We start from the raw sequence: 26090 nt of genomic DNA on the forward strand, positions 1-26090 counted from the left end.
CAGTTTTAAATATCATCAGTCTAGTATAATTTTTTAAATTTATCTTAAGGTATCTGCAAAGTGAACAATGTTTCTAACACAAGATTAGGTACTTCAGTCAATAAGAAAAACAAGAAAGCAATCATTTATTATTTGGGGCTCTTAGGAGGTCATTAGGCACTAATTTTAAAATATATAATTTGACACTTTATAGAGGCTAGAAACATAATTCAAAATTTCATAAAGGTATATTAAATTAAAACTTTAGACAGTTCAAGATCTCACTGACAAAGTTCATTTAAGGTGACAGTTTTGCTACTGTGTTACTGTTCCCACATGATATCATCTCTTCTCAATTTCATTTGAAGATTATGGACTCGTATTGGATGAAAGTTGCTGTTTTTTTGAGGAGAGTTAGTTAGCAAACATTTTCTGGGGCTATTTTTTATGTTCTTTGATCCTTTACAGTTGCTATCTTCTTTCTGAATAGCTGAAGCTTCACTTATCTTCAAATTCTGAACTTTTTGCTGCAGTTTGCAGACCTGGAGAGAAAAAAATCTAACATTTTAGTCAAAAATATACTTAAAATATACCTTACAGTAGATGGATTGGATTGATGGTTTAAAGATTACATGAAATTAAAAAGTTCGTTAAGTCTTTATTTATTGAATACCTATTACATGCCTAACACTGTGCTAGTTAGACAGAAATATAATGAATAAAACAATCTTTGCTTTCAAAGAGTTTACTGCTCTTATTAGTGAAATCAAAGCATATATGTGACAACTAGAAAATAATTCAAGCCACAATAACTTTGAGTAGGACAAAAAGTATATATCTGAGAAGGCTAAAAGTAGGACAAGATCAATGTGGGCTGGAGAAGCTGAGAGGAAGGAATGTTTATGTAAGATATGAAATGGGAAAAATCTGGAGAACAGGGAGGTGAGAGAAGGACCTTTCAGGTGACACTAACAATAAAGCAAAGATTTGATGCTAGGAATGGACATCAAGTTTATAGAGTCTATATATATATATATATATATATATTTTTTTTTAATTTAAAGTATTCATGAATTTAAAGTACTACTGAATGCCAGTTTAAAAAAAAAAAGGCAAAGGAATAACTTTATCTCATTGAGGAGTATCTAGTAATGATTGGGTAGACAGAATTAAACAAAACTTATAAACTAGTCAAAACCTATTTCTTCGAAGTCCAGTCCATTACTCAATCTTTTTTAAATTTTTAAATATTTATTTAATTAAATTAATTAATTTATTTTGGCCAGGCCACACGGCTTAGCTCCCCAATCATGGATCCAACCTGTGCCCCCTGCAGTGGAAGCGCAGAATCCTAACCACTGGACCGCCAGGGAATTCCCTCCATTACTTAATCTATTTCACTTAAGCACAGCCTAATTTGTAGAGCTGGTCTAGACATTGGCTAAGTATCTGGTGTTCTATTTGTCTAAAAATGCTTGAAATTTTATACTGCTATAGTTATTATGGAATATAAATAATATTTTCAAAATATTATTTATGTACACACTTCCTAAATTAAAAAAAAGTGACTATTCTTCTATTCCTTTCAAGTTTCTCCTGTGTGATTCTAAGAAAGTATACAAGTTATATAATCTTCACCCTAACACAATCATACAAAAATTTTACTTACTATAGACTTAAAAGCCAGTAAAGTGAAAATGTTTGCTTCAAAATTTCATTTCCTTCTTTCTTTCTTTATTGGCTATAGAAGAGTAAAGGCAGTAAAATTCTGCATTCTTTATTACTTTCCTATAAAAGTGGGGAAGGCTTAATTGTGAGGTTAATATATCACCAACTTATATGAATGCTGATTATTCCATAGGCAGATAGCTACATGATATGACCTGAGGGTTCCTGGAAAGATTTTCTCTGCTTTCTGTTCCAGTAGCATAATCGTACTAAGAATGGAGTCATTGTCTTAGGATAAAATATAATATTCCATGATTTTTTCATTAAAATATTAAAACTGTTATGCCATTCTTAGCTGTTAAGAATTTACACACAAGGATAGAGTCCCCCTCATCACCCCTCTAGAGCTAGCTGAGCACAGGTCCCCAGCGAATGGAACACAGCATAGCTTGTTCTGGGAAACTGGAAATAGCAGTCTTAGCGTTGGGGTACTGCTTCAGAAGCCAGGTTTATATATGCACTAGACACCTGTTGACATAAGGGGTTTCATTAAGGCATTAGGGAAGAGAGGGATAAGGGGAAAGAATGCTAAAAGGATAACTGGGAGAGCTGTAAAGCAAATCTAGCCTACCTCTTAATTTTCCCAAACTTATTTTTGAATACATAACTAAACTTTCTTTTCTTTTTTTGGCCACACCATGAGGCTTGCAGGATCTTAGTTCCCCAACCAGGGATTGAACCTGGGCCCCAGCAATGAACGGGCTGAGCCCTAACCACTGGACCACCAGGGAATTTCCCATAACTAAACTTCCTTGTTTCCTTTTCTTTGTATTATCTTGGAGAGTTACATAGGAGGCCATGTTATTTCAATGGACAGATGACTCTATAATAAGCCTAAGGGATTCCTATCTATCATCTTTTCTCTAAGCCATACATACAGGCCTCAAATTTGGAAGGTCATACAGAGATATAACACTGAATCCAGATACATTATCTTTTCATTAAAATCTTTTACTAAAGCCTCTTACATTGTCTTGATGCTTCATTAATTTAGAAATTTGTTCTCCTTTAATTTCCATTTTCTTGACTAAATGTTCTAGTTCACATTCTATGTTTTCACAGACTGATTGGCTTTCAGTTTCTTTCATTTGATTCAGAAGGTCTTGGTACTCCCTATGAAAGAAAAGCAAATATCAAGCACTATTACAGTTTATAGTATATGTCTTTGTCACAATTAGACAATATTCTGTTCAATCATAAATTTTAATCAGAGTTAAATATTAACCTTCAAAGACAGTCTCTTTCTGTAGGGTTATCAAATTAAATCTATGGTAATTATAAACAGGCTCTTATGATTTGAGATTAGATATATTTAGAAATATATTAGACTTAGGATCTTAAAGAATCCTAAAAAAAAGGTCTGAATCCTTGATGTTTACAGTTAAATGTAGTAAAATATTCTGATGTCCTTAGCTAGAGGCATTAAGGGACTCTTTTTCATTCCAAGTTTGGAATTCTTAATGTAGAATCTGTGGAAGAATTCCAGCTATAGAGGTATTTGCCTGAGAAATCCCTAGATTTGGTGATAGCCTACTCAAAGAAACACTGCCAATAGAACTAGTTATATCTTCTACAGAGGTCTTAGTTCAACTAGCTGGCCACCCAAATCACATATTTTCTGGAATTTTTGTTGAATATATATTTAAACTTGAAGCTTAAAATATATATCCCATACAGAATATTGTTTACTATGGATGCTTCAAACGTGTAATGCAGACCAGCCAGAATCTAAAACAAGAAATTGCTTTCCTATTTATCTAATGAAATCATTCATTTAACTAAAAAGATTATAAAAAACAAATGGAGAATCTTTCTTATAAAAGTATTTGTGAGTTACAATTTAAGGTCACCAGACTCCATTTGTTAGAATGACAGAAATATTTGTCTATCAGTTCAGATCTTGGGAATACAGAAACACTTTAAATTGGAAAAAGTAGTAATTACACATAGATAATTAAAATGCAATTTAAATACAACAAATATAATGAAAAATCAATGACAACAAATCTGCAGATCAAAATAAATCCAAATGGCTAAGTAAGACTTTTAAGAATTTGTAAGTGGCACTGTTTGAAAGACTGAGAAGAAAAAAAGATACCTAAATATCTTGCTCCTTCTTCTGATAAATACTTACATAGTCATTTGGTCCAGCTCATCTTGCATTGCCATCAAAAGTTCAGACAAATTGTTACAAACGGAAATGGACTTTTCTGAGTCAGAAGGTACAGCTTCACATTGAGAAGTTGATTTAGAAGGCTTGTAGAGACATCTAGGTTCAGAAACTTCAGCCAGTTTCTGAAGGATATGTGGCCTGTAATGTTGCATTGTCTGCAGGTTTGGGGTACTTGCATTCCTGGAATGGCCTGCACTGGCAGACTTCGGGGGAAAAGAAATAGCTGAGAACGATTTTAAATAACTGATGGCATTTAAATATCACTTACAACAAAGCCTGAGTTTATCTGACCAAGTATCCTCATTTTTCCCCCGCTCACCTTCTCAGCCACAATAGGCAGTGATCCAAACTTTGAATAAATTTGCTGAGGTGGTCCTCTCTTTAAACATTTAGTTTTCTAAATATTGACAAGGGAAAAAGTAAACAAAAAAATATTTAAAAAGACATTTATCAAATGCAACATTATTAGCCATTAGGAAAATGCAAGTTACAATGAAACATCACTATACACCTATTAGAACAGCCAAAAAAAAAAAAAAAAAGTGACACCACCAAATGCTGGCAAGGATGTGGAGAAACCAGATCACTCATATGCACAAAATAATGCAGCCACTTTGGAAGACAGTTTGGAAGTTTCTTATAAAACTAAACATGTAGTTATCATATGATTTAGCAATTGCACTTTTAGACATTTATCCCTGAAAAATGAAAACTTATGTTCACACAAAAACCCATATACAAATGTTTATAACTGCTTTATTTGTGATAGCCTAAAACTGAAAACAATCCAAATATCCTTCAATAGGTAAATGGTTAAACTGTGGCACATCCATAACATGGAATACTACACAGAAACTTTTAAAAATGTATTAATACTTGGGTGGATTGCAAGGGAATTGGCTGAGCAAAAAAAGCCTCTCAAAAGGTTACATACTGGGCTTCCGTGGTGGTGCAGTGGTTAAGAATCCACCTGCCAATGCAGGGGACATGGGTTCGAGCCCTGGTCACGGAAGATCCCATATACCGCGGAGCAACTAAGCCCGTGCGCCACAACTACTGAGCCCACGTGCCACAATGAAGCCTGTGTGCCTAGAGCCCATTTTCCTCAACCAGAGAAGCCACAGCAACAAGCCCGCACACCACAATGAAGAGTAGCCCCCACTAGCCGCAACTAGAGAAAAGCCCACGTGCAGCAATGAAGACCCAACGCAGTCAAAAATAAATAAAATTTTTTTAAAAAAGGTTACATACTGTATGATTACATTTATATAGCATTCATGAAATAAAATTATAGAGATGGTAAACAGATTAGAAAATGCTAAGGGTTAGGGAGCAGGATGATGTGTAACTATAAAGGGATGGAATGAAGAAACCTTATAGAGGTGGAATAGTGCTGTATCTTCATTGTGGTGATGGTTACATGAATATACACATGTGATAAAACTATATAAAACTACATATACTCACACACACACATACATATACACACACAACTAAGTGAATAAAAAACGATTGAAATCTCCATAAGTTCTGTGTATTGTACCAATTTCAATTTCCTGGACTTTATACTATATTTATGAAAGATGTTACCATTGGGGAAAACTGGTTGAAGATACATGGGACCTCCCTTTATATTTTTTTGTTATCTCCTGTGAATATATAATTTTTCAAAATAAAAAGTGAAAAACAAAAATAGACACTTATGGTTAGGATATGGAACAATGGTAACTGCTGATTGGAACATAAACTGGTCCAATCACTTTGGACATTATCTCGTAAAGCTAAGGTGCATAACACTTATGGCCCAGCATCTTAGAGAAACTCCTGAACACATGCACCAAGAGGTATGTACAAGAAAGTTCTTAACAGTGTTTTTTATAATAATAAAAAGTGAGAAACAAACCAAATGATCACTGAAAGGAGAAAGGAAAAAATATATTTAGCAATAAAAAGCAGCAAACCATAGGTATATGCATCAATTGGAAGAATCTCATAAACTTAATGCTGAGTGGAAAAAGAAAGCTGCTGAAGAACACGAACAGAATAAGTCCATTTACATAAACTTCAAAGCATAACCCTAAAACATGTATTTCTTAGGAATACTTATTTGGCAAAGTAATTTTTTTTAAAAAAGCCAGAGAATGATAAAAGCAAAATCAGAATTGTGGTTAATCCTTGGACGGAGGGAATACAATTTAGGAGAGATATATGCTGGGGCTTAACAGTGCTGGTAATGTTCTATTTCTTAAGCTGGGTGGTCACTATACCAAGTGCTAATTTCATTATTATCCTTCGAGCAGACATTTTTTGTTATATATACTCCTTCATGAAACATTTTTAAAAAGACACTGCTGAACTACATTCTTTTTTTTTTTTTTGCAGTACGCGGGCCTCTCACTGCTGTGGCCTCTCCCGTTGCGAAGCACAGGCTCCGGACGCGCAGGCTCAGCGGCCATGGCTCACGGGCCCAGCCGCTCCGCGGCATGTGGGATCTTCCCGGACCAGGGCACGAACCCGTGTCCCCTGCATCGGCAGGCGGACTCTCAACCGCTGCGCCACCAGGGAAGCCCTGCTGAACTACATTCTTAAAAGTAAATGATTTCACTATTTTTGTAGGAAGGATTGAACTAGGGTGACCAATTGTCTCAATTTGCCCATGATACAGAATTTTCAGTACTAAAACTAGGAAAGTCACAGGCAAACTGGGGTGAATTGGTCACTCTAGTTAACACTTCACCAAGAGAATAATCAATAAACTGAGCATATTCCATAATGAAAACAAAATATTCCCAACTCTAAATGAAAATGTAGATATCTTAACTATTATAAACATTCAATTTTTTTTCCTGAAAATTAAAGAAATAAAATGGCTTAGAGGTAGAGAAATCACAAGTTTGTGAGTCAGTTCTTATTCACTCAGAGTTGCCTGGTGACCCTGGACAACCATTCAACCTCTGTACTTCAGGAACGGTAATTTCAAGTAATGGAAAACAATGGTCTGCTCTAAGGCTATTTCAAGCAGTTATAATTAAGAGTAAAAGAAATTTAATTCTTTTAATTACTATATTGGATGAGATCTCTGATTGATTACAGTCTAACCTTTTAAGAGAATAATGAAAACATCACAGGAAAGGCTTCCATCATCTTGCTTACCACATTCAAACAGCCTGATTCTTTACTTCCAAGCTCACCTTATACTGTTGTCGCTTACCATCTAGAAGTATAGCTCTAATCATTTGCCTACAAGCCTGCAATGGTTCCCAATGACTTATAGAATAAAAGTTCAAATTCTTAACATAGCATTGAAGATCAGTCATAATGTCACCTCAAGCTATATTTTCAATTTCAGTCTCATATGACACCATCTCACACCCAGTACTGGACAATTACTTATCGTTTCGTGGAAAAACCAACTATACTCTCAGACTGTAAAACACTTCTCCTCATCTCTATCAATACTTACTAATTTTCCAAGGCTGCCTTTAATGCTGCTTCTTGCATGACCCCTTCACATATTCTTTATCTATACAGCACCACAGTACTTTGTTTATACCTTCATTAAGTTTTTATTATACTCTGTCTTATATTTGTATATTTATCTGCCTCTCTGTAAATTCCTGTGTTATTTATCTTTTTACTACCTAAAGGTACTAATCTATGTAAATCAAGATGTATGAATTGAATGAACTACATTCAGGATATGGAGTGTCAGTGAGACAAGCAGGACTCTCATAGAGGTCTCAAAATCAGATCCTACCTTCAGCAAGCAACGAAGTGTCCCTGCCATCTTTAAAGGGAGGCATTATTACAGGCAGATCCTATGAACTTGGGACTTGAACTAACTACTTTTTAAAAGTGATTTTGCTGTTAATTACTTTTTCTTTTCTTCCAGCAGCTACCTTTTCTTTCCTTCATTTCTTTTACCTTGTTTCTCCCTGTGCCTTATTAAAATTTTTTTTCCACTAACTCATCAAAGGATGCCATAAAACACAAATACAAAATTAAGTCAATAATTTTTCCACTTGCAAATTACTTATAGTGATTTTCTATTTGGCTTTGCAGCTTCTAATCTTCCTGTAGAGACAAGAAAGAAAACATACTTGAGGAAGGAAATAAGCTAAAAAATCAACATAAATTGCATTGGGAAAATGTTTTTCATTACTGTATTTTGCAAATTCTTTGAAAGAAAAAAATCTGTGAAAAATGCAGCCAAACTATTAAATAGTAACTCTTATTTATGGAATAAATGACTAGCTAAAGTTAAGTATAACATTTCCTCCATTATCGTATCCATAGGGTGAGCCTATGGCAGTGGCCAGAACTTGCAAATAGCATGCCTGGTTCCCACAGCAAAGAACACACACAAACACTACATGCATATTGAGTAAACAGTAATGATGGTCATCAAAACTATAATTTCAGAATCATGAGATTAAAAGGGATTAACATTTTCTTTCTTACCATTATAAATAAGAAAGTTTAATATAATAAACCCCAAACATCAACTCATCTAAACAAAATATTATTGGTAAATCTATAAAGTACTTCCCCAATCTTTATTTTTAGGCAAATCCAAAGGCTATGAGCACAGAAAAAAATAAATAATTTACCTAGAGAAATGACTATAATTTATAATACAATATAATTTAATACTGTATCTTTGTCTTTTTATTGTGCATATATTATATAAAACTGCTTCTAGGATCTATTGTGCTTGTCAGTATCTATTGTGTTGTTTACTGCCTCTTTCGTAAAGTATCCAAAGTACATTTCTCTAACAGTTTAGTACTAGGAAAATGTTTGTCTTTCTAGAAAAACTGGAAGGCTTATTGTTATTTCACAAAGATAGATGTACTGCCTATTATATGCTCCTTTTTGCTTTGGCTGTTAAGCAAACTCAGAGCTAGGTTTTGCACTCAACTGCTGTTACCTTCTTTAACCTAGGTTTTATGGAATTTTCTGTCCTCACACCCCAAACCATCATTACTTGACTCATGTTTTTAGGCCCATTTCAAAGCATTGCCTTGTATTATAAATCTTTTCAAATTTTTTTTGGAAATGGATAGGTATAAATATTAAAAAGGTGAAGAAATAAGTATTAGCAAGAAATAAGTATTAGCAAGATAAGAATAAAGTGTTTGCATACCTTTGAAGATTTCTTCTTTTCCTTGGAGCGCTTTGGATTTGATACTGAAGACATCAAAATTCTACTGATTTCAAGTTCAGTTTGAAGCTACAATATTGAAAAAAAATGTATTAAATTGATTTTTAACAAGTTCCTTCTTCTTCAAAAACATTATAATGAGGATCAGATCTCAATTTATAAAGACAAAATATTTTTTGAGGAAGAAAAGAAAACCTCAAACACTATTTTTTGTGTGAAAAAGTTACCAGGTCTACTGGTAATTACAATCATTTTCTGTTTTTAAGAGAATGAATTATTTTATATATCTCAAACTGAAAACAATCTATAACAGGAATTGTTTCAACTGAGAATATATATGTTTGTCAGAATTTCAAAAGACCAAAAGATCTCTTGGCAATACATCCAAGTATATAAATATACTGGCTGACTTATTGAGAACTTCAGTATTATAGCAAAATGAGACAAAAAATAACAAGCTAGGAAGCAGAAATTAGAGTCTAGAATACAGGCTTCAGTTAATAAAGTACAATAAAACGTACATGATTTTAATGTGATAGATGATATAGTGCTCTATTTACCTGAGAAGCTTTGTCTTGAAAGAGCTTACGCTGATGTTCTTCTTCCTTTAGTTTTTCCTCTAAATGTTTAATCTTGCCCTGCAAAAGAATAAAAAATCTGGGATTATTATACAAAAACTAAAGCCAAATATCTTATATTCCTTTTCCATATAGAGTCCTTAGGGTATTGATTCTTGATAGTTTGGTAAATTAAAGCAGAAAGTAAGAAAAAGGAATGGCAAAAGATGCTAAATTTTTCTTGGCTTTCTTCCTATGCTTCTTTACCTGCTATTATATACAAGAAGAACAAAGGAAAAGCAAAGAATGTATATGCACAGGCTCTTTTAACTTTCATCAACAAAATCATAATAATGAAAATTTGGGAGGTTTTAAAGGTCTAGAATGTCAAACAATTATAGTCTTGGGTCTCAACGTTTCATTCAAAATATAGACAAATTACAACAAACATCTATTTATGCTGTACTTAGGGAAACAACAGTAATATACATGAAATGATATGATTTGACTCATACCATGTATATACTGTATAACCTTATACACATAAGTATTTCATCTTATATCCATGGTGTAGTTTAGAATAAGAAGACAGTACTATTTCAAAGGGTGAGCTTCCTGAGTGTTGGAAAACTCAAGGAAGGCTTCACAGAGGAAGCAGGACTGGGAGAAAGTCCTATGAAATGGACAGGATTTGGGTGGAAAAGGAGAGGGTATTTCAGGACAGGATCTAGAATAGGCTTAACTTAATTGTAAGTGGTGAAAGGCAATCTTTTCAATATCCTTTAGGTAAATTACTTAACGAATGAAAATGTTCTGCCATTGCAGAAGAAACCAAAACTACAATTTCACATCAAAAGGCAAGCTCATTCATGCTGTGATAGAATATATTAACTTTTCATCTCTATAGGCAGGAATTCATATCTGGATTACTAAAAGTTGTTAATGAAGTTTTACGAATCTAATTTTACTGCATATTCACATACAGTGTAATTATGCTTAATACTAAAGATTTATTCCTGGCATCACCACTTCAAAGAAACAAGTAGAAGCTTACCTCAGCAGTTTTCTGAGTTGTTGTAAGTTTAAAACATTCTTTTTCTAAGACATCAAGCTTTTCAAGTTTTGCTTGCAGCTTCATATGATCCTGTTCTTTTTCCCTTTGAAGCTGGGCCTGGAAAGGAAAAAAACAAAACCTAAGTTTGGCAAGTGATGCCAATGGCTCAAGAGTAATACAATTTCTAAGAATTCAAAGTATAATATAAATCTGTCATAAGAAACACGCACATACATGTACATACTTTAGGTGCTTATGAGCAAAAAACAAGAAAATAAAATACTTTTAAAAAACAAATATAATGTGTAAAAAAAGATATTAGATCAATGGAACAAAATCTTCTATGTATCTTTATATAGTATTTCTTACTATGGAAAACATCATCAGTGAAACGTGTATTAAATAAATAAAGGTGTTATTCACAAGGTGACCAAACCAGTCACTGATTTACCCCCTCTCTAACTATAACATAGCAAAGTAACTATCAGAGGAATAAAACATACAGAGAACTATCTTTTATTAACTTAAAACTGCTCTAAAAAAATAGTCTATTAAAAAACAAAAAACTGAAACAACCAATAAACAGAGTCTTGGTGACCTGTGGTCTAACATTCAATTGGAGTTATAGAACGAGAGGAGAGAGAAGTCAGACAAGGATAATTATTTGAAGGATAATGGCTAAAAATGTTCCAATTTTGATGAAAAATATTAACTAACATATTCAAGAATCTAAAACAAACAAACAAAAAATAACCCAAGCAGAATAAATACAAAGAAAACCCCATTTGGGCACATTATCAAATGGTGGAAAACCAGTGATAAAAGGAAAAAAAAGCAGCCTGAGAAATAACACATTATGCACAGAGGAATGAAGATAACAATTCTCATTAGAAACTATGAAATCCAGAGGACAATTGAGAGAACAGCTTTAATGTGCTAAAAGAAAAAAAGCATCAACTAGAATTCTATATCCAGTGAAACTATCGTTCACCAATGATGGTGAACTAAAGCCTTTTCCAGACAAATACATGCTAAGAGAATTCCCAGCATACTTTTAAAAGAAGTACTTCAGACTAAAGGAAATGACACTAGATGAAAAATTGATTCTACATAAAGAAATAAAAAGCACTGGGAATGGTAAAAATGTGGATAAATATCTCCTTGTTTCTTAATTTTCTTTAAAGGAAAACTGATCATTTAAAGCAGAAACAAAAACAATGTATTGTGAGTTATATAACATATGTAGAAATAAAATATATGAAAACTGTAGCACAAAGGGAGACAAGTGGAAGCATACTGTGGTAAGGATCTAATATTACATGTGAATGTTTTAATACTAATTCATGGCAGACTGTGGTACGTTAAGAACACATATTTTAACCTGTAGAGAAGGTGCTAAAAAGGAGAAGGAGAAGGGAAAAAGTACAAGAAGAGAAGTCAATAGAATATAAGAAGAAACCACTAGAGAACTTAAAAAATATTTTTAGCTGAAAGATAATGAAAATACAAAATATCAAAATCTGTGGGATGCAAGTAAAGCAATGTTTACAGGGAACTTGATAGTTTTAATCACAAGATATAACATTTAAAAAGAAATAATAAAAGTTTTAAAATCAATAATCTAAGTTTCTAACATACAAAGGTAGGGAAAAAATAGCAAATTAAACCCTACATAAATAGAAGGAAGGAAATAATAAAAATGAAGTGCAAATCAATGAAATAGAACATAAAACTTAAAAAAAATTTTTTTTGAAAAAATCAATAAAGTTGATAAAGTGATAGGTAGAGTGATAATTTTAAAAAGAGCAAAAATACAACTTAGTAATATCAGGAATGAAAGAGGGACTTCTCTAAAGACACAAGAAGAAACGAAAATCTGGGTAGCCCAATCTCTGTTACAAATAAATTGAATTCATTATTCAAAAACACTTTACATTTAAAGAAAACTCCAGTCCCAGATAGCATCTATCAAATTTGAATTCTATTAAACATTTATGGAGGAAATAACACTACTCTTATACAAGGTCTTCCAGAAAATAGAAGAAGGAATCTTCCCAACTAATTTTATGAGGCCAACAAAACCATAACACCAAAACCAGACATTATAAGAAAATTACAAACCAAGATTCCTCATGGACAAAGGCACAAAAATAGTTAAGCAAAATATTAGCAAACTGAATCAAGCAATGTAAAAAAAGAATACTATTTTAAGATTGATTGGGGTCTATACCAGGAATGCAGTGTTGGTTAACATTTGAAAATCAAACAGTGTAACTTACCATGTTAACAGAAGGAGTGAGAAAAATCATATGACCCTTTCACTAGATGTAGAAAAAGCAATTCACAAAATTTGATACCCATTCACAATAAAAGCTTTTAGCAAACTAAGAATAGAAAGTAATTTCCACACCTTGATAAGGAACAACTATGAAAAACCTAGAGGTAATATCCTAGTGAAAGACTGGCATCTTTCTCCCAAAGATCAGAAACAAAACAAAGATGTCAGTCCTTACTACTCCTAATTAACACTATACTAGCTGTAATAGCCAGAGCAATAAAGTATGAAAAAGAAATAAAAGCCAAAAAATTTGGAAAAGGAGAAATAAAGCTGTCTTTATTCACAGATGACATGATTGTGTATAAAGAAAATCCTTTGAAAATATGAAAACTACTAGAATAAATTTAGCAAGGCTGCAGGATACAAAGTCACATAAAAATCAATTACATTTTTATATGCTAGTAATAGAAAAATGAAAAAAAAGTCCAATATTGCTCATAATAACATTAAGAATACAAAGTTCTTAGAGATAAATTTAACAAAAGATGTGCAAGACCTCTCATAAAAACTACAAACCACTATGAAGAGAAAGTAAAGAAGACTGAAATAATAGAGAAATATACTATGTTCATGGATCAAAAGATTCAATATTTTCGAGTTATCAATTTTTCCCCAAATGATCTATAGATTTAACAATATCCCAATCAAAATCTCAGCAGACTTATTTTTTAGAAAATGTTACACTGGTTATAAAATTTATATAGAAGTGCAAAGGATCTATAATAACAACAAAAAGAACAAAGCTGGAAGATTCACACTACTTGATTTCAAGACTTATTATAAAGCTACATGGTATTAGTGTAAGAATAGACCAAAAGATAATACAGAGTCCCAGAAACAGACTTTTTCTATCTTTGCCAATTGATTGTTGACAAAGGTGCCCAATGAATTCAACAGGAGAAAAGAAATCTTTTAACAAGTGGTGCTGGAACAACTGGGCATCCACATGGAAAAAATTTAACCTTGAATATTTCCTCTCACCATACAAAAATTAATTGCAGATGGACCACAGGAAAAAAATGAAAACAAAAAGCTTTTAGAAGAAAATATTTTGGAAAACAGTTTCACAGTTTCTTATAAACATACACCTACCCTGTGGTTCAGCAATTCTACTACTAGATATTTGTCCAAGAGAAATTAAAACATATGGTCACAAAATAATTTGTACAAGAATGTCCATAGCAGCTTTATTCATAATATCTCCAAACTTTATTCATAATATCTCCAAACAAGCCAAATGTCCATCAACAGAAAAATGGATAACCAACTTGTGGCATATCTATATAACGAAATTCTATACAGCAATAAAAGGAATGAACTACTGATACATACAGCAACATGGATTAATCTAAAAAACTTTATGTTAAACCAAAGAACCAGACACAAAAAAGTACATTTTCTATGATCCAATTTATATGAAGTTCTAGGACAGGCAAACTTAATCTGAAGTAAAATAAATCAGAATAGTAGTTGTGTTGTTGGGAGGTGGGTATAGAACAGGGAATAACTTGGCAGAGATATAAGAAAATTTCTGGGGTGATAAAAATGTTCTGTTGGACTTCCCTGGTGGCACAGTGGTTGGGAATCTGCCTGCCAATGCAGGGCACACAGGTTCAAGCCCTGGTCCAGGAAGATCCCATATGCCATGGAGCAACTGGGCCCATGCGCCACAACTACTGAGCCTGCACTCTACAGCCTGTGTGCCACAACTAAGCCCACATGCCACAACTACTGAAGCCTGCGTGCCTGGAGCCCATGCTCCGTTAACAGGAGAGGCCACCACAATGAGAAGCCTGCACACTGCAATGAAAAGTGGCCCCCACTCGCCACAACTAGCAAATGCCCACACACAGCAATGAAGACCCAACGCAGCCAAAAATAAATAAATAAATGAATTTATTAAAAAAATGTTCTGTTATTTGGTAGGACTATGGATTACATGAGCATATTCATTTATCAATAATCACTGAACTGTACATTTAAGACCTGTGTATTTCACTAGATGTAAATTATACTTCAACAAAAACATTTAAAAAATGGTTAAAAGTCACTGATCTACAATATTTAGCTAGCATAGGAATTTCTACGTTATTTTATAAGGTAAAATGTGAATAGGTGAATAGGTAGATATCTTGTGCTTTTAATTGGCATTTCCCTGGTTACTAATGAGATTGATCAAGTTTTCTATAAATGTATGACCATTTGTGATTCCTTTTATCCTGCAAAATGCCTCTTCATAACTTTGCCCACTTTTCTACTGCTTTGTTACTTTTTGTATCTTGCCTAAAAAATCTCCCTTAACTCCAAGGTCATAAGGATATTGTTCCGTATTTGCTCCTAAAAATTCCAACGTTTACATTTAAGTCTTTAATCCATCTGGAATTGATTTTCGTGTATGGTAGGGATCAATTTCTTTCTGTTTTTTTTTTCTCACACAGATAACCAATTTTCCCAAAACTGTTCACTGAAGTCTGACTTTTCTCCAATGTTCTGCAGTGGCATCCTTGTTTTATATTGAGTTTCCACATAAGTGTGTCTGACTATATCCTATTCCTTTATTCGGGTGTCTATCCATACAAATATCATGTTAATTTTTATTTATTTTTTTGCAGTACGTGGGCCTCTCACTGTTGTGACCTCTCCCGTTGTGGAGCACAGGCTCTGGACGCGCAGGCTCAACGGCCATGGCTCATGGGCCCAGCCGCTCTGCGGCATGTGGGATCTTCCCGGACCGGCGCACGAACCTGTGTCCCCTGCATCAGCAGGCGGACTCTCAACCACTGCACCACCAGGGAAGCCCTATCATGTTAATTTTGATACCATCAATACAGTAAGACCTCACCTTATTCTTCTTCAGAATAGCTTGGCTACTCTTGGACCTTTCCTTTTTATATAAATTTTAGAATCACTTTTCCAGTTCCTTGAAAAACCTATTAAATTCTTGCCCATTAAAATCCAGTATTGACTGGTACTTTACCCATTTCCAACATAAAGCAAAGATCTTAGAACACTTAAACTATATTTACCAGTTCCCAATTTATGAGCTTCTGTTCTCATTAATTTTAATCCTTTATATATATTTAAATACATAAATAAAACATTATTATTGCTGTTTTATACAATATTCATTTAGATTTACCCATATATTTACCATCTTCGTTGTTCTTCATTCCTTCCTGCATCTCTGACCTTCCATCTAAGACACCTTTCCTTCTGTCTGAATAATGTCCTTCGGTGTCTCCTTAGAATGTATCTCCTAGTAACAAACTATCTCAGATTTTGTCAGTCTTAAAATGTCTTCACTTTACCTTTATTTCTGAAGGATATTTCCCCCAGGCATTGGACTCTAGATTGGTAGTTATTTTCTTTTACTGCCTCAATTATATCCATTTTCTTCCAGATTCAGTATTTTCAGTTGAGAAGTCCACTGTTACTTTAATTGCTGTCCTTTTGAACATACCCTTCCCCCCACCGCCAGCAGCTTTTAGGATTTTATTCTTGTCTTATTATTTCTTTTATTTCTTTTTATTTTTCCTACTTTGGTTTTATCTTCTTGAATCTGTGGTCTGATTTTTTTTAAATCAATTTTTTAAAATTCCCAGCCATTATCTCTTCAAATATTGTTTCTGTCCTATTCTTTCTCTTTTCCTTTTGGAACTCCAATCACAGATAAATTTGACCTCACTCTAACTTCTGCCTCTTACTCTCTTTTCTAAATTTACTATTGTTTTGTCTCTTCATTGATCTGGACAGTTTCAGTGTCTAGTTCACTAATTATCTCTTCTAATCTGCTATTAGATCCACCATTAAGTTCTAAATTTCATTTATTGTATTTCTTAGTTCTACAATTTTTATTTGGTTCTTTCTCAAATCTGCTCTGCCATTTTATGGTTTCTAATGCTCTACTGCAAATTTTGTTCCTATCTTCTGTCTCCTTGATTTTAGCAAGCATAATTATTTTAAAGTCTCTCTCTTCCAGAGCCAGTACCTAGCTGGAGATAACTTATGAGAGTGTTTATATAGTCTGTTATGTATGCTATCTCTTTTCATAGTGCTTTATCTCCTTCTCCCTGTTTATCTTTGACTGAAAGTTTCTCACTATGTAGAAGAGATGTTTATAGAAATAATTTGAGGTCCTTGGGAACATTAGCCATCCAGGATCACTTTAATCCAATTTCGGGGACTAAGATTTTCTGGATTACTCTGATAACCTAGAGCAGAGCTGTAATCTGGGTTGTTTTTCTTCTTGTTCACCATTACAAAGCATTCAGAGCACAGAAGATATACCACAGTTCCTACTCTTGGCAGGCCCTGGACTCTAAATTTCCTTAGCCCCATAACCATGGCTTTCAAAAGTATTATTTAGCCTCTCAACAGACTCTTCTGGAATCAGAAATGCCCTAAGAAGGAAGGGACCTGAAACTAACCTCTCTAGAGCTCAACTTCTTTGGATTTAAGTCTGCACACAGATTTTTGAATTGGTGATTTTACATCACCTTGTTAACTCTACAATGCCTTTGTGTACTTTCTTTTCTTCCTCTCTTCCTCCCTCCCTCCCTTTCTTTTTAATTTTCTGTCCAGTTTTTTGTGTTTTCCTCTACAAAAAGGTTGGTCCAAATGACCTAGTATGTATCACCGTAACTGGAAATTTCCTATATACAGCTTTATATCCTATTTAAGATTTTTAATATGACAATCTTCCCATGACATTAAATGTTCTTTAAAACATATTATAGGAGGCTCGGGCTGCGGTCGGAGCGCAGGGAGAGGACTGGGGTTGGCGGCGTGAACACAGCCTTCAAGGGGTTAGTGCACCACGGCTAGACAGGAGGGAGTCCGGGGAAAACTCTGGACCTGCCGAAGAGGCAAGAGACTTTTTCTTCCCTCTTTGTTTCCTGGTGTGAGAGGAGATGGGATTAAGAGCGCTGCTTAAAGGAGCTCCAGAGACAGGCGCGAGCCGCGGCTAAAAGCGCAGACCCCACAGACGGGCATGAGACGCTAAGGCTGCTGCTGCCGCCACCAAGAAGCCTGTGTGCGAGAAAAGGTCACTATCCACACCCCCCTTCCGGGGAGCCTGTGCAGCCCACCACTGCTAGGTTCCTGGGATCCAGGGGCAACTACCCCGGGAGAACGCACGGCGCGCCTCAGGCGGGTGCAAAGTCCTGCCGGTCTCTGCCGCGCAGGCTCATCCCGCACTCTGTGCCTCTTCCCCGCCCCCCCCCCCCCCCCCCCCCCCGCCCCGTGCCTGAGTGATCCAGAGTCCCCAAAGCAGCTGCTCCTTTAACCCCGTCCTGTCTGAGCGAACAACAGATGCCCTCCGGGACCTACATGCAGAGGCGGGGCCAAATCTAAAGCTTAGCCCCTGGGAGCTGTGAGAACAAAGAAGAGAAAGGGAAATCTCTCCCAGCAGCCTCAGAAGCAGCGGATTAAAGCTCCACAATCAACTTGATGTACCCTGCATCTGTGGAATACATGAATAGACAATGAATCATCCCAAATTGAGGAGGTGGACTTTGAGAGCAAGATTTATGATTTTTTCCCCTTTTCCTCTTTTTGTGAGTGTGTATGTGTATGCTTCTGTGTGAGATTTTGTCTGTATAGCTTTGCTTCCACCATTTGTCTTAAGGTTCTATCCGTCCGTTTTGCTTTTTAAAAAAATTTTTTTCCTCATAATTCTTTTTTATTTTAATAACTTTATATTTTACTTTATTTTATTTTACTTTATCTTCTTTCTTTCCTTTTGTCCTTCCTTCCCTCCTTTCTTCCTTCCTCCCTTCCTCCCTCCTTTCGTTCTTTCTTTCCCTTTCTTTCTTCCTTCCTTCCTTCCTTTCTTTCTTCTTCTAATTCTTTCTACTTTTTATCCCTTTTATTCTGAGCTGTGTGGATGAAAGGCTCTTGGTGCTGCAGCCAGGAGTCAGTGCTGTGTCTCTGAGGTGGGAGAGCCAACTTCAGGACACTGGTCCACAAAGACCTCCCAGCTCCATGTAATATCAAACGGCGAAAATCTCCCAGAGATCTCCATCTCAACACCAGCACCCAGCTTCACTCAACGACCAGCAAGCCACAGTGCGGGACATCCTATGCCAAACAACTAGCAAGACAGGAACACAACCCCACCCATTAGCAGAGAGGCTGCCCTAAATCATAATAAGTCCACAGACACCCCAAAACACACCACCAGACGTGGAACTGCCCACCACAAAGACAAGATCCAGCCTCATCCACCAGAACACAGGCACTAGTCCCCTCCACCAGGAAGCCTACACAACCCACTGAACCAACCGTACCCACTGGGGACAGACACCAAAAACAACGGGAACTACGAACCTGCAGACTGCAAAAAGGAGACCCCAAACACAGTAAGATAAGCAAAATGAGAAGACAGAAAAACACACAGCAGATGAAGGAGCAAGATAAAAACCCACCAGACCTAACAAATGAAGAGGAAATAGGCAGTCTACCTGAAAAAGAATTCAGAATAATGATAGTAAAGATGACCCAAAATCTTGGAAATAGAATGGACAAAATGCAAGAAACATTTAACAAGGACCTAGAAGAAATAAAGATGAAACAAGCAATGATGAACAACACAATAAATGAAATTAAAAATACTCTAGATGGGATCAATAGCAGAATAACTGAGGCAGAAAAATGGATAAGTGACCTGGAAGATAAAATAGTGGAAATAACTACTGCAGAGCAGAATAAAGAAAAAAGAATGAAAAGAACTGAGGACAGTCTCAGAGACCTCTGGGACAACATTAAACGCACCAACATTCGAATTATAGGGGTTCCAGAAGAAGAAGAGAAAAAGAAAGAGACTGAGAAAATATTTGAAGAGATTATAGTTGAAAACTTCCCTAATATGGGAAAGGAAATAGTTAATCAAGTCTAGGAAGCACAGAGAGTCCCATACAGGATAAATCCAAGGAGAAATATGCCAAGACACATATTAATCAAACTGTCAAAAATTAAATACAAAGAAAACATATTAAAAGCAGCAAGGGAAAAACAGCAAATAACACACAAGGGAATCCCCATAAGGTTAACAGCTGATCTTTCAGCAGAAACTTTGCAAGCCAGAAGGGACTGGCAGGACATACTGAAAGTGATGAAGGAGAAAAACCTGCAACCAAGATTATTCTACCCAGCAAGGATCTCATTCAGATTTGATGGAGAAATTAAAATCTTTACAGACAAGCAAAAGCTGAGAGAGTTCAGCACCACCAAACTAACTTTACAACATATGCTCAAGGAACTTCTCTAGGCAAGAAACACAAGAGAAGGAAAAGACCTACAATAACGAACCCAAAGCAATTAAGAAAATGGGAATAGGAACATACATATCGATAATTACCTTAAATGTAAATGGACTAAATGTTCCCACCAAAAGACACAGATTGGCTGAATAGATACAAAAACAAGACCCATATATATGCTGTCTACAGGAGACCCACTTCAGACCTAGAGACACATACAGACTGAAAGTAAGGGGATGGAAAAAGGTATTTCATGCAAATGGAAACCAAAAGAAAGCTGGAGTAGCAATTCTCATATCAGACAAAATAGACTTTAAAATAAAGACTATCAGAAGAGACAAAGAAGGACACTACATAATGATCCAGGGATCGATCCAAGAAGATATAACAATTGTAAATATTTATGCACCCAACATAGGAGCACCTCAATACATAAGGCAAATACTAACAGCCATAAAAGGGGAAATCGACAGTAACACATTCATAGTAGGGGACTTTAACACCCCACTTTCACCAATGGACAGATCATCCAAAATGAAAATAAATATAAGGAAACACAAGCTTTAAATGATACATTAAACAAGATGGACTTAATTGATATTTATAGGACATTCCATCCATAAACAACAGAATACACACTTTTCTCAAATGCTCATGGAACATTCTCCAGGATAGATCATATCTTGGGTCACAAATCAAGCCTTGGTAAATTTAAGAAAACTGAAATTGTATCAAGTATCTTTTCCGACCACAACACTATGAGACTAGATATCAATTACAGGAAAAGATCTGTAAAAAAAATACAAACACATGGAGGCTAAACAATACACTACTTAATAACGAAGTGATCACTGAAGAAATCAAAGACGAAATCAAAAAATACCTAGAAACAAATGACAATGGAGACACGATGACCCAAAACCTATGGGATGCAGCAAAAGCAGTTCTAAGAGGGAAGTTTATAGCAATACAATCCTACCTTAAGAAAGGAAACATCTCGAATAAACAACCTAACCTTGCACCTAAAGCAATTAGAGAAAGAAGAACAAAAAACCCCCAAAGTTAGCAGAAGGAAAGAAATCATAAAAATCAGATCAGAAATAAACGAAAAAGAAATGAAGGAAACAATAGGAAACATCAATAAAACTAAAAGCTGGTTCCTTGAGAAGGTAAACAAAATTGATAAACCATTAGCCAGACTCATCAAGAAAAAAAGGGAGAAGACTCAAATCAATAGAATTAGAAATGAAAAAGGAGAAGTAACAACGGACACTGCAGAAATGCAAAAGATCATGAGAAATTACTACAAGCAACTCTATGCCAATAAAATGGACAACCTGGAAGAAATGGACAAATTCTTAGGAATGCACAACCTGCCAAGACTGAATCAGGAAAAAATAGAAAATATGAACAGACAAATCACAAGCACTGAAATGGAAACTGTGATTAAAAATCGTCCAACAAACAAAAGCCCAGGACCAGATGGCTTCACAGGCGAATTCTATCAAACATTTAGAAGAGCTAACACCTATCCTTCTCAAACTCTTCCAAAATACAGCAGAGTGAGGAACACTCCCAAACTCATTCTATGAGGCCACCATCACCTTGATACCAAAACCAGACAAGGATGTCACAAAGAAAGAAAACTACAGGCCAATATCACTGATGAACATAGATGCAAAAATCCTCAACAAAATACAAGCAAACAGAATCCAACAGCACATTAAAAGAATCATACACCATGATCAAGTGGGGTTTATTCCAGGAATGCAAGGATTCTTCAATATACGCAAATCAATCAACGTGATACACCATATTAACAAATTGAAGGAGAAAAACCATATTATCATCTCAATAGACGCAGAGAAAGCTTTCGACAAAATTCAACACCCATTTATGATAAAAACCCTGTATAAAGTAGGCATAGAGGGAACCTTCCTCAACATAATAAAGGCCATGTATGACAAACCCACAGCCAACATCGTCCTCAATGGTGAAAAACTGAAAGCATTTCCACTAAGATCAGGAACAAGACAAGGTTGCCCACTCACACCACTCTTATTCAACATAGTTTTGGAAGTTTTAGCCACAGCAATCAGAGAAGAAAAGGTTGCCCACTCACACCACTCTTATTCAACATAGTTTTGGAAGTTTTAGCCACAGCAATCAAAAAAGAAAAGGAATCCAAATCAGAAAAGAAGAAGTAAAGCTGTCACTGTTTGCAGATGACATGATACTATACATAGAGAATCCTAAAGATGCTACCAGAAAACTACTAGAGCTAATCAATGATATTTGTGAAGTAGCAGGATACAAAATTAATGCACAGAAATCTCTGGCATTCCTATACAGTAATGATGAAAAATCTGAAAGTGAAATCAAGAAAACACTCCTATTTACCATTGCAACAAAAAGAATAAAATATCTAGGAATAAACCTACCTAAGGAGACAAAAGACCTGTATGCAGAAAATTATAAGACACTGATGAAAGAAATTAAAGATGATACAAACAGATGGAGAGAGATACCATGTTCTTGGATTGGAAGAATCAACATTGTGAAAATGACTCTACTACCCAAAGCAATCTACACATTCAATGCAATCCCTATCAAACTACCACTGGCATTTTTCACAGAACTAGAACAAAAAATTTCACAATTTGTATGGAAACACAAAAGACCCCGAATAGCCAAAGCAATCTTGAGAATGAAAAACGGAGCTGGAGGAATCAGGCTCCCTGACTTCAGACTATACTACAAAGCTACAGTAATCAAGACAGTATGGTACTGGCACAAAAACAGACACATAGATCAATGGAACAGGATAGAAAGCCCAGAGATAAACCCACGCACATATGGTCACCTTATCTTTGATAAAGGAGGCAGGAATGTACAGTGGAGAAAGGACAGCCTCTTCAATAAGTGGTGCTGGGAAAACTGGACAGGTACATGTAAAAGAATGAAATTAGAACACTCCCTAACACCATACACAAAAATAAGTTCAAAATGGATTAAAGACCTAAATGTAAGGCCAGAAACTATCAAACCCTTAGAGGAAAACATAGGCAGAACAGTCTATGACATAAATCACAGCAAGATCCTTTTGACCCACCTCCTAGAGAAATGGAAATAAAACCAAAAATAAATAAATGGGACCTAATGAAACTTAAAAGCTTTTGCACAGCAAAGGAAACCATAAACAGGATGAAAAGACAACCCTCAGAATGGGAGAAAATATTTGCAAATGAAGCAATGGACAAAGGATTAATCTCCAAAATACAAAAACAGCTCATGTAGCTCAATATCAAAAAAACAAACAACCCAATTAAAAAATGGGCAGAAGACCTAAATAGACATTTCTCCAAAGAAGATATACAGACTGCCAACAAACACATGAAAGAATGCTCAACATCATTAATCATTAGAGAGATGCAAATCAAAACTACAATGAGATATCATCTCACACCAGTCAGAATGGCCATCATCAAAAAATCTAGAAACAATAAATGCTGGAGAGGGTGTGGAGAAAAGGGAACACTCTTGCACTGCTGGTGGGAATGTGAATTGGTACAGCCACTATGGAGAACAGTATGGAGGTTCCTTAGAAAACTACAAATAGAACTACCATATGACCCAGCAATCCCAGTCCTGGGCATATACCCTGATAAAACCATAATTCCAAAAGAGTCATGTACCATAATGTTCATTGCAGCTCTATTTACAATAGCCCGGAGATGGAAACAACCTAAGTGTCCATCATCGGATGAATGGATAAAGAAGATGTGGCACATATATACAATGGAATATTACTCAGCCATAAAAATAAACGAAATTGAGCTATTTGTAATGAGGTGGATGGACCTAGAGTCTGTCATACAGAGTGAAGTAAGTCAGAAAGAGAAAGAGAAATACTGTTTGCTAACACATATATATGGAATTTAAGAAAAAAAAAAGGCATGAAGATCCTAGGGGTAAGACAGGAATAAAGACACAGACCTACTACAGAACGGACTTGAGGATATGGGGAGGGGGGAAGGGTAAGCTGTGACAAAGCGAGAGAGAGGCATGGACATATATACACTACCAAACGTAGGTAGATAGCTAGTGGGAAGCAGCCGCATAGCACAGGGAGATCAGCTCGGTCCTTTGTGACCGCCTGGAGGGGTGGGATAGGGAGGGTACGAGGGAGGGAGACGCAAGAGGGAAGAGATATGGGAACATATGTATATGTATAACTGATTCACTTTGTTAAAAAAAATACACAACAAAAAACATATATTATATTATATTACTATAGAAAATATGGTCACCTGTTGTTCTAGGATCATATTCTTCTCTCGCTCTACATTGAGAACCATTCTCTTTGTATATTCTAGTTGTTTCTCTAGAAGGGTACAGTGAGACTGGGCTGAGCTTAACTGCATACTTATATCTATGAAAAAGAAAAAGTAATGAGTCAGTTAGTTATCACATAGATCAGAGAGTTATAACAAGAAATGTATTCTATGAATTCAATCAACAGCTAAAAGTTCAAGAGTTCTTTAGTTCTAAATATTGACTCTCCCAAAGTTATGAACATACATTTTGTGTGTATCTCATTAATTATATATAACCAATTTAACGTTGTCTCCTCATAAACTCCCAGAGGGCATACTTCTGAAAAGGAAGGATGTCAGTGACCTGTGGGATAACAAAAAACCTGGCTCTTCCTGGGAAACAACACCATCTGGAAAATAGAGGACCTAAAGTCTCTTTCCTAACAATACATTTCTTCTCTTTCAGGAAACTCAGGTATATGCATTCTACCATTCCCATTTTCCTCTGTTCTCGACTACTAACTGCACAGTTAATTCTATTTATAATAAGCAACCTCGTTCTAATTCTTTAATTCGTTACTTTCCTCAGCTCTTTCTTCTACTTTTGTCCAATTACCTTGGGATGTTTTTTTTTCCTCCCCATTTCTTCATTCTATTTATAAGTTGAAACACAAATTTGAACCTTGTTTATGAGGGTGATGTAGTGTTACAAGGAAAAAAAAGCCACAATTTTTAAGTGAAATTATATAAAGAACTTATGTTCTAAATCTCTAAAACAGATGTCCAGAAGTCCTTTTCATAATTTCCACAGAAGCCTCCACCTACCTGTCCATTTCTTCCAATTAATCTTTTAAGTTAAATATAATTTTTTAAGTTAATTTTTATTGTTTTATGTTGTTTAATTACTAGTATTGCTTTATATTTTCTAATAAAAAAAAAACGTGAAAATATGAAGTATTCCAATTATATTATGGGCTAATAACATATTGCATTTTGTTGGTATTCTGAAAATATTATAATTCTTAAACACAACTTGTCTAATTTTTCTTTTAATCTCAAAAATTTATGAACTGGGATAACAGATATAATAGAGGTAAGTTCAAAATTACATCCATTTAATGCAAATACCAAAATGTCTGAGAATAAGCCCTCAATGTTGGAATGCATATAAGAACAAAGATATTTGAGTAAATCTTCTTAGACTGGGCTTATTATTTTTAAGTTGTAAACTTTGGTAACCACTTGTTTCTGAGAACTATTGAATGTTCTTACCTTTTTTCTGCTTTATTAGTTCCTCATGTGCCAGATTTCTTTCCTTTGTTTCATCCTCCAAGGCCTTTTTATACTGTGCCGCTTCTCTGGAAAGAATGTTCAGGTTATCTTCAGCTTGTGTTCTCTCTAACTCTAAACGATGAATCTTTTCCTGAAGAGTTTTTAAGGCTAAAATAAGAGCTGTTGAAAAAAAATTTGCTTGATATTTTAAGTGAGAATTTTTGAACACTTAACAATCATAGTAGCATAT

General features: G+C 35.1%; 1 protein-coding gene across 3 annotated transcripts in view; it reads right to left on the bottom strand.

The window, feature by feature from the left end:
* Positions 1–101: 101 nt before the first annotated feature.
* Positions 102–26090, bottom strand: part of CEP57L1 (centrosomal protein 57 like 1) — a 60809-nt gene continuing 34820 nt past the window's right edge. Inside the window, exons 3-11 of one of the 3 annotated variants that reach the window (XM_004264742.3) lie at positions 25841–26020; positions 24563–24684; positions 10656–10772; positions 9605–9682; positions 9027–9113; positions 4200–4277; positions 3842–4083; positions 2676–2820; positions 102–521 (exon numbers count right to left, since the gene is read on the bottom strand). In XM_004264742.3, coding sequence (XP_004264790.1) covers positions 303–521; positions 2676–2820; positions 3842–4083; positions 4200–4277; positions 9027–9113; positions 9605–9682; positions 10656–10772; positions 24563–24684; positions 25841–26020 — 1268 coding nt within the window. In that variant the 3' untranslated portion in view covers positions 102–302. Of the gene's footprint in view, positions 522–1740; positions 2176–2675; positions 2821–3841; positions 4084–4199; positions 4278–9026; positions 9114–9604; positions 9683–10655; positions 10773–24562; positions 24685–25840; positions 26021–26090 lie in introns of those variants that run through there. The other 2 variants (XM_033418706.2, XM_033418705.2) reach the window with 2 other exon arrangements.

This window comes from Orcinus orca, chromosome 12 (genome assembly GCF_937001465.1).
Source record: "Orcinus orca chromosome 12, mOrcOrc1.1, whole genome shotgun sequence".
Lineage (NCBI taxonomy): Eukaryota > Metazoa > Chordata > Mammalia > Artiodactyla > Delphinidae > Orcinus > Orcinus orca.